Source organism: Mobula hypostoma, chromosome 3 (genome assembly GCF_963921235.1).
Source record: "Mobula hypostoma chromosome 3, sMobHyp1.1, whole genome shotgun sequence".
Taxonomy (NCBI): Eukaryota; Metazoa; Chordata; class Chondrichthyes; order Myliobatiformes; family Myliobatidae; genus Mobula; species Mobula hypostoma.
In genome coordinates this window covers 216,910,783-216,927,130 of record NC_086099.1, presented here as the reverse complement: position 1 = coordinate 216,927,130, position 16,348 = coordinate 216,910,783, and the positions used below count along the sequence as shown (strand labels likewise).

At 46.5% G+C, this 16,348-nt stretch overlaps 1 protein-coding gene across 3 annotated transcripts in view; it reads left to right on the top strand.

The window, feature by feature from the left end:
- Positions 1-16,348, top strand: part of scn5lab (sodium channel, voltage gated, type V-like, alpha b) — a 489,515-nt gene that overhangs the window by 377,938 nt on the left and 95,229 nt on the right. For all 3 annotated transcript variants that reach the window (XM_063044491.1, XM_063044492.1, XM_063044490.1), the window contains exon 19: positions 10,726-10,852. In XM_063044491.1, the coding sequence (XP_062900561.1) occupies positions 10,726-10,852 (127 nt within the window). The remainder of the gene's footprint in view (positions 1-10,725; positions 10,853-16,348) is intronic.

Genomic DNA, 16,348 nt, shown 5'->3' with positions numbered 1-16,348 from the left:
GTGCAAAGGTCTTAGGCACCCTAGATTTTTTTATATGGTTTCAGATGGTTTAGCCTCCACAGAGCCCTGATATCAACATCATCAAGGCTGTCTGGGATTACCTGGAGGGACAGAAGCAAGCAAGACAGCCAAAGTCTGCAGAAGAACTGTGGCAAGTTCTCCAAGATGCTTGGAACAACCTACCAGCTGATTTTCTTATAAAACTACATGAGGGCATATCTAAGAGAATTGATGCAGTTTTAAAGGCAAAGGGTGGTCGCACCAAAATTGATTTGATTCAGTTTTTTTTTACTGTTTACTGCCCTTTATGGTATTTTTTAATGTTTAGGAGCTTTTCATTTCATTATTTTTGAAAGCATCTTCACTTTACAGAATTTTTTACATGTGCCTAAAGACTTTTGCTCAACGTAGTTATATTTCTCATTATAGTTTATAGTATATTTTAGGTCTTGCTCTGTATTCTGCTGCAAAACAAATTTCACAATGTGTCAGTGATAATAAACCTGATTCTGATTCTGCACCAGAGATCGGCACTGCTGATCGAGAGGCACAAGCTCCACCAGTGAGAAATATAAAGCAAACATGAAATGAAAAACTATTATTAGTAATAGTTAACTATTGAATAGTGAAAGGCCTACACAGAGTGGACATGGAGAGGATGTTTCCAATAGTGAGTGAGTCTAGGACTAGAGGGCACAGCCTCAGAATACAAGGACGTACTTTCAGAACGAAAATGGGAGAAATTTCATTAGCCAGAGGGTAGTGAACCTGAAGAATTCATTGCTATGAAGGCCAAGTCATTGGGTATATTTAAAGCAGAGATTGATAGGTTCTTGATTAGTAAGGGTGCCAAAGGTTATGGGTAGAAAGCAGGAGAATGGGGTAGAGGGGGATAATAAATCAGCCATGATGGAATGGTGGAGCAGGCATGATGGGCTGAATGGCCTAATTCTGCTCCTATGTCCTGTGGTTCATGGTCTTATGGTCACTCAACCCGTTTCCCTTGCCTTCTCCCTTGTCTGCCTCTTTTCTTGCCCCAGCCTTTTTGTACCATTGTGATGGCAGGTTCTCCATGCACCCCGATCACACATTTCAGAGACCCCTGCATATTCGAAGCTGCCAACTGCCCACTTCCCTGTTGTACATCAAAATCCCTTTTCTAAAGGGGTAGTTTAAAGGGAAGGGGTTAGTCAGAACTTGAGGAGCAACCTTTTTACACAGAGGGTGGCATGTATATGAAATGAGATTCTAGAGGAAGCAGGTACTGTAAGAACTTTTAAAAGACAGTTGGATAGATACGTTGATTGGGATGTTTTTGAAGGTTATGGGCTAAATGGAGGGCTATGTGGGAGGGAAGGGTTGGATTGATCTTAGAAAAGGTTCAGTGTTCGGCACAACTTCATGGGCTGAAGGGCCTGTACTGTGCTCACTGTTCTATGTCCTTCATTTGACTTGATAACACACGTTGTCTCAACCATAATCTTCTCCACTTGGCTGTCCATGTCCCAGAGCAAAGAACACAGGAAAACAGGAGCAGGAGAAGGCCAACCACAAGCAAGAGAAAGTCTGCAGAAGCTGGAAATCCAAGCAACACGCACAAAATGCTGGAGGAACTCAGCAGGCAAGGCAGCATCAATGGAAAAGAGTAAATAGTCGACGTTTCGGGCCGAGAACCTTCATCAGGACCGGAGAAAAAAAAAGAGGAGAAGTCAGAGTAAGAAGGTTGGTGGGGGGGGGGGAAGAAATGCAAGGTAGTAGGTAATAGGTGAAACTGGGAGGTGGGGAGGGGGGTGAAGTAAAGATTGGTGAAAAAGATAAAGAGCTGGAGAAGGGGGATCTGTTAGAAGAGGACATGGAAAAAAGTGAAGGGGGAGGAGCACCAGAGGAAGGTAATGGGCAGGTAAGGAAGTAAGGTGAGAGAGAGAAATGGGAATGGAGAATGGTGAAGGGGAGAGGGGGCATTACCAGAAGTTCAAGAAAATGATGTTCATGCCATCAGGTTGGAGGCTACCCAGACGGACTATAAGGTGTTGCTCTTCCAACCTGAGTGTGGCCTCATCATGACAGTGGAGGAAGCCATGGACTGACATGTTGGAATGGGAATGAGAAGTGGAATTAAAATGGGTGACTACTGGGAGATCCCACTTTTTCTGGCTCGCCTCACCTGTAAGGAGTCCTGCCTCACTTCCACTCAAGGCCCCTAGCAGTCCTTCCAGGTGAGGCGACACTTCACCTGTGAATCTGTTGCGGTCATCTACTGTGTCCAGTGCTTCCAGTGTGGCCTCCTGTATGTCGGTGAGATCTGATGTAGATTGGATGACCACTTGGCCGAGCACCTACGTAGGATCTCCCACTGGCCACCCATTTTAATTCCACTTCCCATTCCCATTCTGACGTCAGTCCATGGCCGCCTCCACTGTCGCGATGAGGCCACACTCAGTTTGAAGGAACAACACCTTATATTCTGTCTGGGTAGCCTCCAATCCGATGCCATGAACACTGATTTCTTGAACTTCCGGTAATGCCCCACCCTCTTCACCATTCCCCATTCCCATTTCCCTCACTCACCTTATCTCCTCACCTCCCTCTGGTGCTCCTCCCCCTTCCCTTCCTTCCATGGCCTTCTGTCCTCTCCTATCAGATTTCCCCTTCCCCAGCCCTTAATCTCTGTCACCAGTCGACTTCCCAGATGTTTACTTCAGCCCTCCCCCTCTCCTGGTCTCACCTATTGCCTACTGCCTTGTATTTCTTCCTCCCTTCCCCCCCCCCACCTTCTTACTCTGACTTCTCATCTTTTTTCTCCATTCCCGATGAAGGGTCTTGGCCCAAAACGCCGGCTGCTTATCCCCCTGCAAGGATGCTGCCTGACCTGCTGATTTCCTCCAGTACTTTTCAGGGGAAGGCCATTCAGCCCCTCAATCCAGCCTCTCCTTTCAATCTGACCAGTCCTTATCTCCTCTTCTGTGCCACATCCCCATTGCTCTCAGCTCCCTCCCCCCAACCCACCACAGTCAAGTAAATAATTATCAGCTTCCATGTTGACCTGGTATGGAGGCTCCAATGGGCAGCATCAAAAATACCGTTGAGTGTTGTGAACGCAGCTGGCTTTGTCGTGGCACAACTCTCCCCACCATTGAGGACATCTTCAAAAGGTGCCTCAGGAAGGAGGTCCCCCTCAGTTAGGACCCCCACCATCCCACACATGCTGTCTTCTCATTACTGCCCGAAGGCACACTTGCACCAGGGTGTGTGGGACTCTAGGGTTTTGACCACCTGCCTGACAGTTACAGTGGGGAGAGGGTGTGAGCTGGATGGTTGGTGGTGGATACCGCCTCCTGTAGATGCTGTCAGTGGTGGGGAGGGCTGTGTCCTTGGGATATTTGGTTGAGCGTAAGCGGGATGGGGAATGGTGAGGGGGTGGTAGTGGGAGGGAGAATGACTCCTTGCCATTCCACCTGGTTGCATCACTATCTGGTACGAGGGGCCACCACACAGGATTGGACAAAGCTGCAGAAGGTTGTAAACTCTGCCAGCTCCATCATGGGCTCTAGCCTCACCCGGTGATACCTTAAAAAGGCAGCATCCATCCTTAAGGATGCCCATCACCCAGGACATGGCCTCTTCTCATTGCTACCATCGAGGAGGAAGGAGGTACAGGAGCCTGAAGATACAACGCTCAATGTTTCAGGAACAGCTTCTTCCCCTCCGCCATCAGATCTCTGAACTGCCAATGAACCCATGAAGACTACCTTACTATTTTTTTTCTTTTTCTGCTCTCTTATTGCACTAATAATTTAGTTTTATATATATGTTTCTTATTATAGTTTACAGTTTTTTAAAATCATTACGTATTGCCATGTACTGCTGCCACAAAACAGTGAATTTCACGACATATGCCAGTGATGTTAAGCCTGGTTCGGATCCTGAGGAAGCAGTACTCGGTCAAACAGTTGGCAGGTTTCGTTATCAGCCTTGTGATAGGCGGGTTGTAAAAATTCATTGTCCATATTGCCTACAATCAATGCTTTTCTGTAAATAGAATCGAATGCGGAGAGCGAGGGGGATTGGGGTTATAGGTTAATCAATTCTGAAAAGCTCTAATCACGGTACTTGTGTTCCCGTTGTCTGCTCATTACACTGTCATATCCTCAACACGTATCACTTTGTTCCCCAACTCCATTAAATGAAGCAGATGTGGAGCGCTGTCAGTAATTGATTATTCTCTTCACTTGCGTCAGCCTTAATGGGATTCTGGCAGTTAGAGAGGAAAGGTTCTCCTGGGTGAATCGCATGCCTCCCTTTTAATTTCCCCCGCAGATAAAAGGGATAAGTGATCTCCAGCAAGCAAAAAGAAAAGAATGTTAGAATCCACGCCGCTGGTGTGCGGCTCTGACTCACTTTGAACACCAACCAAGGGCTTATATGTCCCATAAAGCTGGTGGCAGGAATCACTGCAGCCTATCCATGGCAAAGTCAACGTAGTCAGGATGGGACAGGGTTTCTCTGTCCAGTCTGTGGAGATCTAATTCCTGTCGCTGTCTGTAAGGAGTTTGTACGTTCTCCCCGTGACTGTGTGGGTTTCCTCCAGGTGCTCTGATCTTCTCCCACAGTCCAAAGACGTACCGGTTAGTAGGTTAATTGGTCATTGTGATTGGGCCAGGGGTTAGATAGGTGGGCTGCTGGGTGGCGCGACTCGTTGGACTGGAGGGGCCAGTTCTACGCGGTATCTCTAAGTATAAATAGTGCAGGAAACAGACTGCGGCAAACCAGCCGTGGCAGAGGGAGCAGCTAGGATTTAAGAGGCTTTTAGGTTGGCACATATGCAGGAAATGATGGGATATGGATCATAAAAAAAAGATTAAGACACACACAAAATGCTGGTGGAACTCAGCAGGTCAGGTCCCAACTATAGAGAGTAATATGGGGACGAGACCCTGCATCAGGACTGGAAAGGAAGAGGGCAGAGGCCGGAATAAGAAGATGGGGGAGTGGTGTTTGGAACTGACATTGTGGGACAAAGGACCTATTCCTGTGCTGTTCTTTATCTGTTAATGACTGACTGACTGACTGACAACGATTGGCCAGGACACCAACGAGAACGATCCCTGTTCGTCATGGAAATGGCCTGTGGGATATGCGATGAGCAACGTGTCCAGCGCCAATCTGAACCCAGTCAAGAGCAGCCCAGTGCCACACACTGGAGAGCAGCTGCCTTGCAGGTCTAGCAGCCCAGCCTCCATCCCAACGGCAGCTGTTGTCCACCTGCGGTTCGCATGTTCTTCCTGGGCCCACGAGGGCTCCCCCCACACCCCAACAACCTGCATCTTGGTGGGTTCATTGCCCGCTGCAAGTTGTCCCCAGTGTCAAATCTGGAGGAGGTGCGGGGGTGGGTGGTTGGCAGGACTGTGGGAATAAGGGTACTGGGATTAATGCGGGATCAGAGACATGATGTGAGTAACGCAGGAGATGCTGGAAATCTTAAGCAACACACACAAAATGCTGCAGGAACTCAGTACGTCCAGGTGTAGGGTCTCAGCTGGAAACGTTGACTGTTGTTCACCTCCATAGATGCTGCCTGACCTGCTGAGTTTCTCCAGCTGTTTCTCAGTATGGAGCTGTGTGTTTGATGGTCAGCACCATCTCAGTGGGTGAAAGGCCTGTGCTGGGGTGGATCTCTCTGTGGTTCCAGGACTTCTTTATCCAGGCTCAGCCGCAGAAAAACACACACACACTAAACCACCACACACACACACACAGACACACACACACACACACACACACACACACACACACACACTAAACCACCACACAGACACACACACACACACACACACACTAAACCACCACACACTCACACACACACTAAACCACCACACACACACACACACACACACAGACACACACTAAACCACCCCACACACACACACACACACACACACACACACACACACACACACACACAGATACTAAGCCACCACACACACACACACACACTGTACATACACACACACACACACAACACACACTAAACCACCACACACACACACGCACACGTGGGCACACACACACACACACACACACACACACACACACACAGACACACAGACACACACACACACACAGACACACACACACACTAAACCACCACACACACACACACAAAACCACCACACACACACACACAGACACACACTAAACCACCACACACACACTGTACACACAGATACTAAACCACCACACACACACACACACACACACACAATCAGACACTAAACCACCACACACACAGACACTAAACCACACACAAACGCCGTATACACACACACACACACACTAAACCACCACACACACACACACACACACACACACACACACATTGTACACACACAGATACTAAACCACCACACACAAACACTGTGTACACACACACACAGACACTAAACCACCACACACAAACGCTGTGTACACACACACACACACAGACACTAAACCACACACACACACACACAAAACTACCACACACAAACACTGTATACACACACACACACACACACACACACACACACACACACACACACACACACACATGCCACCGTATACACAAATGCACAGACACTACTAGCACACTCTGTGTCACACACACACTAATACTGAGCACCCTATAGTGAACTCAGCCAACACAGAACAAAATCATTCACTGGAACATTCAGCTGACCCAGTTCGTCTGTTTAGCTGTCCTCAGACAAGGGCTCCACAGTGGAGAGACAACACCTCATATGACACTCAGCCTCCTAGGACTGAAGATCAAAAACATGCAGGAAACCTGAAACACAGACAGAATATCTGCCAAAAAGCCCTTTATCCCAATTTTGTTTCCCTCTCCACCCCCAGAGGGAATCCTTCCCCAAAACAACTACAAGTTCAAATTTATTGTTATCTGTCTGTACATATATACAACCAAATGAAACCGTTGCGTCTCCAGAGCATAGTGCATCCACAACAGAAAACAAAATATTACCATAATAAAATATAATTCAAAATGCATGTAATGTGCATCACAGGCTAGCTGTCCTGGTGACAAGACCTCAATGGTGGCAGGGTATTTATTAGTCTCACAGCCTGAGGGAAGAAGCTCTTACCCAGTCTGGCAGTCCTAGTCCTGGTGCTCCTGTACCTCTTCCTGACAGTACTGGGTCAAGGAGATTGTGGGATGGGTGGGGAGGATCCTCAACAAAACTTCGGGCCCTTTGTCTACAATGCTGCCGGTAAATGTCACAAATGGGGGGAAGGGAGACCATGATGATCCTCTCGGCAGGTCCAGCCCCTATAAACACAATCTTGGACTTTGATATGACATGGAGTGCAAGCCGGATATATAACTGTATAATACTGAGTACGTGAGGCAGAGGAAGAAACCAAGGGACACACCATACCTTCTGGGACATGACATGGGGCGGGGGGCAGCTTTCTTGGAACCCTGAAGCACATCAAGGCAACGACGTTAAGTATTGTGAGAGTCTCTGCCTCCACTGCCCTCGGGCTCTGCATTCTACAACTGCTCCCCGGGTGGAAAAAATCCTCCCTCTGATCCTCTCCAAAACTCCTACCACTTGCCTCAGTTCTAGACATCTCGGCTAGACAGTTATCTGGCTTTGACTGGTTTGTCTGGCGTGTGTTGGTCTCTGAAATGATTGGCTCTCTTGGAGGCGTATTAGATGTAAATCACATCTTTAATTGGTAATTGCTATTGGTTTATAATTGTCACATGTACTGAGCTACAGTAAAAATTTAGTTCTGTATGCCATCCAGACAGATCAATAGATAGGGGCAGTGCAAGGAAAAGTGATAAAAGAAAGCAGAATTTAGCATTATTACTGTAGAGATGCACCACAGTAACCGGCCCTTTCGGCCCAACGGGATCGCACTGCCCAATCACACCCATGTAACCAATTAACCTACCTTGGAATGCGGGAGGAAACCAGAGCACCCGGAGGAAACCCTTGGAGACATGGAATTAACGTACAAACTCCTGACAGTGATGGGAAACTGAACCCGGGTCGCTGGCACTGCAGTAGCATTAATGCTAACCGCGAGGTTACCGTGTTGTCCCCGCCAAACAGTTCCGGAGGAAGTGCAGTGCAGGTAGATTATAAGGTGCAAGGGTGGTGACAGGGCAGATGAAGGGATTAATAGTTCACACCTTTTGCACAAAAGGTCTGTTCAAGAGTCTGAAAACAGCGGGACAGAAACTGTTGTTGAGCCTGGTGGTCAGGCTTTTGTATCTTCTGCCTGATGGAAGGAGGGAGAAGAGAGAATGGAGAATGTCCAGGGGGAGTGGGGCCTTTGACTACATTGCCTACCTTATCGAGGCAGCAGGAAGAGTGGACACTATGGAGCCAGAGTCAAATATAGATCTACTGAGTGGGAAGTCTAAGACCAGAGGGCACAGCCTCGGAATACAAGGACATCTTCTTAGAAGAGAAATAAAGAAAAATTTCTTGAGCCAGAGGGAGGTGAATCTGGGGAATTCATTGCCTCAGATGGCTGTGGAGACCAAGTCACTGGGAATTTTTAGATTGGAGGTTGATCATTTCGTGATCAGTAAGGGCATCAAAGGTTTTGGGCCGAAGGCAGGAGAATGGAATTGAGATAGGTAATAAATCAACCATAATTTAATGATGAAGCAGATTTAATGGGCTGAATGGCATAAGTCTGCTCCTACAGAACCGTGCAAAAGTCTTAGGCACCCTAGATTTTTTTTATATGGTATCAGATGTATGGTCTCCACAGAAGCTTGATCTCAACATCATCGAGGTTGTCAGGGATTACCTGGAGAAACAGATGCAAGCAAGTCAGCCAAAGTCTGCAGAAGAACTGTGGCAAGTTCTCCAAGATGCTTGGAACAACCCACCAATTGATTTTCTTATAAAACTGTGTGACACGGTAGCTAAAAGTTTTAAAGGCAAAGAGTGGTCACGTAAATGTTGATCTGATTCACTTTTTTTTACTGTTTACTGCTCTTTACAGTTTTTTTGAAATTTAGAAACTTCTCTTTTCATTATTTTTGAAAGCATCTTTGCTTTACTGAATTTTTTTACCTGGGCCTCAGACTTTTGCACAGCGCTGTATGTCTTACGGTCTTATGTGCTTTCAGGCTTTTGTATCTTGTGCCCGATGGAAGGGGGGAGAAGAGAGAATGTTCAGGGTGGGAGTGGGAGGGGACTTTGATTACATTGCCTACCTTACTGAGGCAGCAGAAAGAGTGAACACTATGGAGCTAGAATCAAATCTCGATCTACTGAGAAAGGAAGTTAAGGAAATGATTCTGTTTGTAATATCAAAGATGAAGGGGATATTATCATTTGGTAAGAGGCTGAACTGGACTCACTGTCTTTGCCGACAGTGTGGCCTAGAGCATTTCAACTGCAGAAATCAAACTGTGATGAATGTGCCTACCCTGCCAGGAGAAGGAGCAAGTATACACTCAGTGGCCACTTCATTAGGTACACCTGTATACCTGCCCGTTAATGCAGAAATCTAATCAGCCAATCATGTTGTAGCAATCCATACATAAAAGCATGCAGGCATGGTCAAGAGGTTCAGTTGTTGTTCAGGCCAAACATCAGAATGGAGAAGGAATGTGATTTAAGTGACTTTGACTGTAGAATGATTGTTGGTGCCAGATGGGGTGGTTTGAGTATCTCAGTAACTGCTGATCTAGGATTTTCATGCTCAAAAGTGTCTGGAGTTTGCAGGGAATGGTGCAAAAAGCAAAAGATAAACATGCAGTGAGCGGCAGTTCTGTGGGCAAAAATGCTTTGTTAATGAGGGAGGTCAGAGGAGAATGGCCAGACTGATTCAAGCTGACAGGAAAGTGACAATAACTCAAATAACCAGACATTACAACAGCAGTGTGCAGAAGGGTATCTCTAAATGCACAGCGTATTGATCTTTGACGTAGATGGGCTACAGCAGCAGAAGATCACGAACAGGAGGTCCCTAATAAAGTGGCTACTGAGTGTAACTGTAGTGTGAATGGCAAATGGAGAAACACAACCAGTACAGGTGAGATGAGACACCTGAAGGTGGTGTTTCAGAGGTTCAGGAATGGACTCAGTGGAGGCTGGACTCTGAAACCCACACCTGCTACACCGGCTTCCTCCAGCACTGCATTAACTGTTAGTGTACCAGTACAACAAGTCAAGCTATCATTTGATAAGTTTAAGAAAATGACAACATGATAGTTTATTGGTGATTGCTGCCAGTATCAGTCTTCCAATTCCAGAAATAATTAATTGACTATGGTAGCACAATGCTTTACTGTACCAGGGACCCAGGTTCAATTCCCCACCACCACCTGTAAGGAGTTTGTACATTCTCCCCGTGACTGTGTGGGTTTCCTCCAGGTGCTCCGGTTTCCTCCCACAGTCCAAAAGGTATCGGTTAGTAGGCTAATTGGTCATTGTAAATTGTCCCATGATTAAGCTAGGGACTCGAAGGGCTGGAAGGACCAACTCTGCACTCTAGCTCAATAAATTTAAAAAATAAATCAATAAATCTGCTGTGCTGAGGTCTGGACTCATGGATCATCAATTGTATATCCTCAAATGTTCATTTTACAAGCTCTGGGTCAGACTTTGTGCTCAGTGGTGAGCCTCTAATTGGTTGTGTACTTGCGAAGGAGCTGGTGTGGGTGTGACTATAATCTCTCTCTCCTTCCCTCAGAAGCTGGACGACCTCTCCAGTTGTTCAGAAGGCAGCACCGTCGACCTGACGAGCAAGGGCGATGAGATGGAGCACACCTCGGAACACATGGAGGAGGCCGTGGATCCAGATGACTGCTTCACAGAGGGTAAGATGCAGCTCGGCGGAGGAAAGCAGTGTGCAGGGGTTGGCACAGACCAGAAAAGAGCCTGTCTACTGAACCTTCCTTTAGTTTATTTAGTAGCACTCATTAAAACACTGAAGGAACTCAGCAAGTCAGGGCAGCATTTCACTTTGACTTCCCATTCCTTTTCCAATATGTCAGTCTATGGCCTCCTGTACAGGAGCAAAACCTCATATTCCGTCTGGGTAGCCTCCAACCTGATGGCATGGACATCGATTTAGATTATGAGGACACTCAGTCCTCGTTTGTTGTCATTTAGAAATGCATGCATTAAGAAATGATACAATGTTCCTCCAGAGTGATATCACAAAAACACAGGACAAACCAAAGACTAACACTGACAAAACCACATGATTATAACATATAGTTACAGCAGTGCAAAGCAATACTATAATTTGATAAAGAGCAGACCATGGGCACGGTAAAAAAAAAGTCTCAAAGTTCTGATCGACTCCCAATAGTCCCGATAGCAGGCGGCAAAAGGGAGAAACTCTCCCTGCCATAAACCTCCAGGCGCCGACAACTGCCGATGCATTGGAAGCACCCGACCCCAGCCGACTCTGAGTCCATCCGAAAACTTCGAGCCTCCGACCAGCCCCTCCGATACAGCCTTCTGAGCACCGTCCTCTGCCGAGCGCTTCGACCCCGCCCCAGCCGCCGAGCAACAAGCAAAGCCAAGGACTCGGGGCCTTCTCCTCCGGAGATTCTGGACCATACAGTAGCAGCAGCAGCGAAGCGGGCATTTCAGAAGTTTCACCAGATGTTCCTCCGTGCTCTCATGTCCCTCTCCATCAAATCAGGCTTGTGCATAGCACCCTACTTGACAGATAACAAATATCATTCACCGGAGTGGCCGCTGCCCGCTGCGTCACACCGCCGTGTCGTGCCGCCATCTTCTCCTCCGTCTTATTAACCTTTCGGTAATTTCTCCCCATTCCCCCTTCTCCTTTTTCCCATTGCCCATTTTTCCCCTCACCTGCCGACCTACCACACTCAGAAGTTTGGAGAGGAGGTGACTTCAATCAGGTCCACTGCCCGAGGCAAAAAGGCAGCCGCAGCAGGTTGTGGCAACATAACAGAGCTTTGACCAGTGACCAATCGCTGTTTGAGATTGATGAGCAAGAGCAAACTAAAGGAAGGCAGGGGCAAACGCAGTGGCAGTCGTCTGAGTGGACAGAGTCAGAGTGGTGATCTGGAGGTTTTAGCTCTTCGAGACTTCACTCAGAGAAAGCAAAGTTAAAGTTTTTTTTTCCTTCTCTTTATATCTGCTCAGCTAGAGACAGTAGGGATGGCGGGCAGGGTAGTGAAATGTTCCTGTTGCGGGATGTGGGGAAACCGGGAGACCTCCAGTGTCCCTGACCAGTACAACTGCAAGACGTGCATCCAGCTGCAGCTTCTAACAATCCGCGTTAAGGAGTTGGAGCTGGAACTGGATGAACTCTGGATCAATCTGGAGGCTGAGGGGGTGATAGACAGGACATGTAGAGAGGTAGTTACACCCAAGGTGCAGGACACAGGAGACTGGGTGACAGTCAGGAAGGGAAAAGGGGTGAAGGAGCCAGTGTAGAGTACCCCTGTGGCCATCCCCCTCACAACAGGTATATCACTTTGGATACTGTTGTGGGGGGTGACCTAACAGAGGAGAGTCACAGTGGTCAGGACTCTGGCACTGAGTCTGTCTCTCAGATTCAGAAGGAAGAGGGGGAGAAGAGAAACACTGGAGGATTCATTAGGGGAATAGACAGAAGTTTCTGTAGGCGACGAGATTCCTGGATGATGTGTTGCCTCCCAGGTGCCAGGGTGCGGGATATCTCCAATCGAGTCCTCAGCATTCTTAAGTGAGAGGGTGAACAGTCAGAAGTCATGGTCCATGTAGGTACCAATGACATGGGTAGGATGAGTGACGAGGTCCTGCATAGTGTGTTCAGGGACTCAGGTGCTAAGTTAAAGGGCAGAACCTCCAAGGTTGTGATCTCAGGATTGCTACCTGTGCCATGTGCCAGTGAGGCTAGAACTAGGAATATTATACAGTTTAATATGTGGCTAAGGAGTTGGCATAGGAGGGAGGGCATAAGATTTTTGGATAATTGGGTTCTCTTCCAAGGAAGGTGGAACCTATACAGAGTTTGCTCCTGAACTGGAGGACGACTGATGTCCTAGTGGGAAAGTTTGTTAATGCTGCACGGTGAGGTTTAAACTAGAATTGCAGGGGAATGGGAACTAGAGTGCCAGAACAGTTAGTGGACAGGTAATGGAGGCAGATGCTGGTAAGACCTTGGGCAAAGTTGGGAATCAAAAGGTTCAGTATGGTGCGACTGGTGTCCTAAGCAGCCTATATTTCAATGCAAGAAGTGTGGTAGGAAAGGTGGATAATCGTGCTGAAGATGAAGTAGCTAGTTTACAAACAGAGGCAATGTGTAGTGAGGAGAGGCTGCTGATAGGGCAAAATTGCAGTCAACAGGATAAGTTGCAACATAAAAGGGGGACAAAATCAAAAAGGCTGAATACAGGATTGAAGGTGTTATACAGGTCGACCTCCACTAATCCAGCACCTTTGGGACCTGAGGACTGCCAGATTAGTGAAAATGCCAAATTACAGAAGGACCACATTAAGCATAGTCAGTGCTGGATTATCGAAGGAACCAGATTACAGGTAGTCGGATTAGTGAAGGTCGACCTGTATTTGATTGCGCACAGTATATGGAATAAGGTAGATGAACTTGCAGCACAGTTACAGATTGGCAGGTATGATGTTGTAGGCATCACTGAATCATGGCTGAAAGATTATAGCTGGGAGTTTACTGTCTGAGGATACGCATTGTATCGAAAGGATAGGCAGGAAGGCAGAGGCGGTGATATTGTTCTGTTGGTAACAAATTTAATCAAGTTATTAGAAAAAGGTGACATAGGGTTGAGAGGTGTTGAATTAATGTGGATAGAGCTAAGGAACTGCAAGGGTAAAAAGACCCTGATGGGAACTGTATACAGACCCCCAAACAGTAGTAAGGATATGGTCTACAAGTTACAATGGGCGATAGAAAATGCATGCCAAAAGGACAATGTTACAATAGTCATGGGGGACTTCAATATGCAGGTAGGTTGGAAAAATCAGGTTGATGCTGTATCACAGGAGGGGGAATTTCCAGAGTACCTACAAGGTGTTTGTTTAGAGCAGCTCATGGTTGAGCCCATTAGAGGATCTGCTATTCTGGACTGGGTGATCTGCAATGAACTAGAATTGATGAGAGAGCTCAAGGTAAAAGAACCCTAAGGGGAAAGTGGTTGTAATATGATTGAATTCACCCTGAAATTTGAGAAGGAGAATCAGTATTACAGTGGAGTAAAAGGGCATGAGAGAGGAGTTGGCCAGAACTGATTGGAAAAGAACCCTGGCAGGGATGACGGCAGAGCAGCAATGGCTGGACTTTCCAGAAGCAAGTCGGAAGGGACAGGATATATACATCCCAAAGAGGAAGAAGTATTCTAAAGGGAAGATGACACAAATATGGCTAACAAGAGATGTCAAAGCCAACATAAAAGCCAAAGAGAGGACACATAATAGAGCAAAAATTAGTGGAAATTTAGAGGATTGGAAAGCTTGAAATAGCAACAGAAGGCAACTGAAAAAGTTATTAAGTAGGTAAAGATAGAATATGAAAGTAAGCTAGCTAATAATGTTGAAGAGGATGCCAGAAGTTTCTTCAGACTCATAAAGTGTAAAAGAGAGGCGACAGTGGATTTTGGACCACTGGAAAATGATGCTCGGGGGGGTGGAATAGGGGACAAAGAAATGGTGGATGAACTGAATGAGTATTTGACATCAGTCTTCACTGTGGAAGACACTGGCAGTATGGTGGAAGTTCCAGATGTCAGGAGGCATGAAGTGTGCAAAGCTACTATAACTAGAGAGAAGGTTCTTGAGAAACTGAAGGTCTTAAAGTAGATAAGTCACCTGGACCAGATGGTGTACACCCCATAGATCTGAAAGATGTGGCTGAAGAGGTCGTGGAGACATTAATAATGATCTTTCAAGAATCACTAGATTCTAGAATGGTTCTGGAAGACTGGAACATTGCAAGTGTCATGCAACTCTTCAAGAAGGGAGACAGGCAGAAGAAGGGAAACTATAGGCCATTAAGGATGAAGTCTCAGGGTACTTGAAGGCACATGATAAAATAGGTCTTAGTCAGCATGGTTCCTCAAGGGAAAGTCTTGTCTGACAAACCTGTTGGAATTCTTTGAAGAAATAACAAGCTACGAGCCCATGGTCATACAGGAAATATTGTAGCATGGATAAAGCAGTGGCTGATTGGCAGGAGGCAAAGAGTGGGAATAAAGGGAGTCTTTTCTGATTGTCTGCCAGTGACTAGTGGTGTTCCACAGGCGTCTTTGTTGGGACTGATTCTTTTTATGTTATTATGTCAATGATTTGGATGATGGAATTGATGCCTTTCTTGAAGTGTTTGCAAATGCTATGAAGATAGGTGGAGGGGTAGGTAATTTTGAGGAAGTAGAGAGGCTACAGAAGGACTTAGACAGATTAGGAGAATGGGCAAGGAAGTGGCAGATGGAATACAGTGTTGGGAAGTGTATGGTCATGTACTTTGGTAGAAGAAATGAAAGGGTTGACTATTTTCAAAATGGAGAGAAAATATAAAAAACTGAGGTGCAAAGGGTCTTGGGAGTCCTTGTGCAGGATTCCCTAAGGGTTCATTTGCAGGTTCAGTCTGTTGTGAGGAAGGCAAATGCAATGTTGGGGTTCAATTCAAGAGGACTAGAATTTAATGGCAAGGATATAATGTTGAAACTTTATAAAGCACTGATGAGGCCTCACTTGGAGTATTTTGAACAGCTTTAGGCCCCTTAGAAAGGATGTGCTGAAACTGCAGAGGGTTCAAAGGAGGTTCACAAAGATGATTCCAGCATTGAATGGCTTGGCATATGAAGAGTGTCTGATGGCTCTGGACCTGTACTCAATAGAATTCAGAAGAATAAGGGGTAACCTCTATGAAACCTACTGAATGGTGAAAGGCCTTGACAGAGTTGATGTGAGGAGGATGTTTCCTATGGTGGGAGAGTCTAAAACTAGAGGACATAGCCTCAGAATAGAGAGGCATCCTTTTAGAATGGAGATGAGGGGGATTTTCTTCAGGCAGTAAGTGTTGAATCTGTGGAATTCTTTGCCACAGGCAGCTGTGCAGGCCAAGTCTTTGTGTATATTTAAGGCAGAGGATGGTCAGGGCATGGAAAGATATGGGGAGAAGGCAGGAGATTAGGGCAGAAAGGTAAATTGGATTAGCCATAATGAAATGGAGGAGCAGACTCATGGACCAAGTGGCCTAATTCTACTCCTATATCTTATCGTTTTATGGACTTGTGGTGACCCGCCTCCTTCCCTTTCTTTTGTGGTCCACTCTTCTCTCCTGTCAGATTCCTTCTTCTTCAGTCTTTTACTACTTC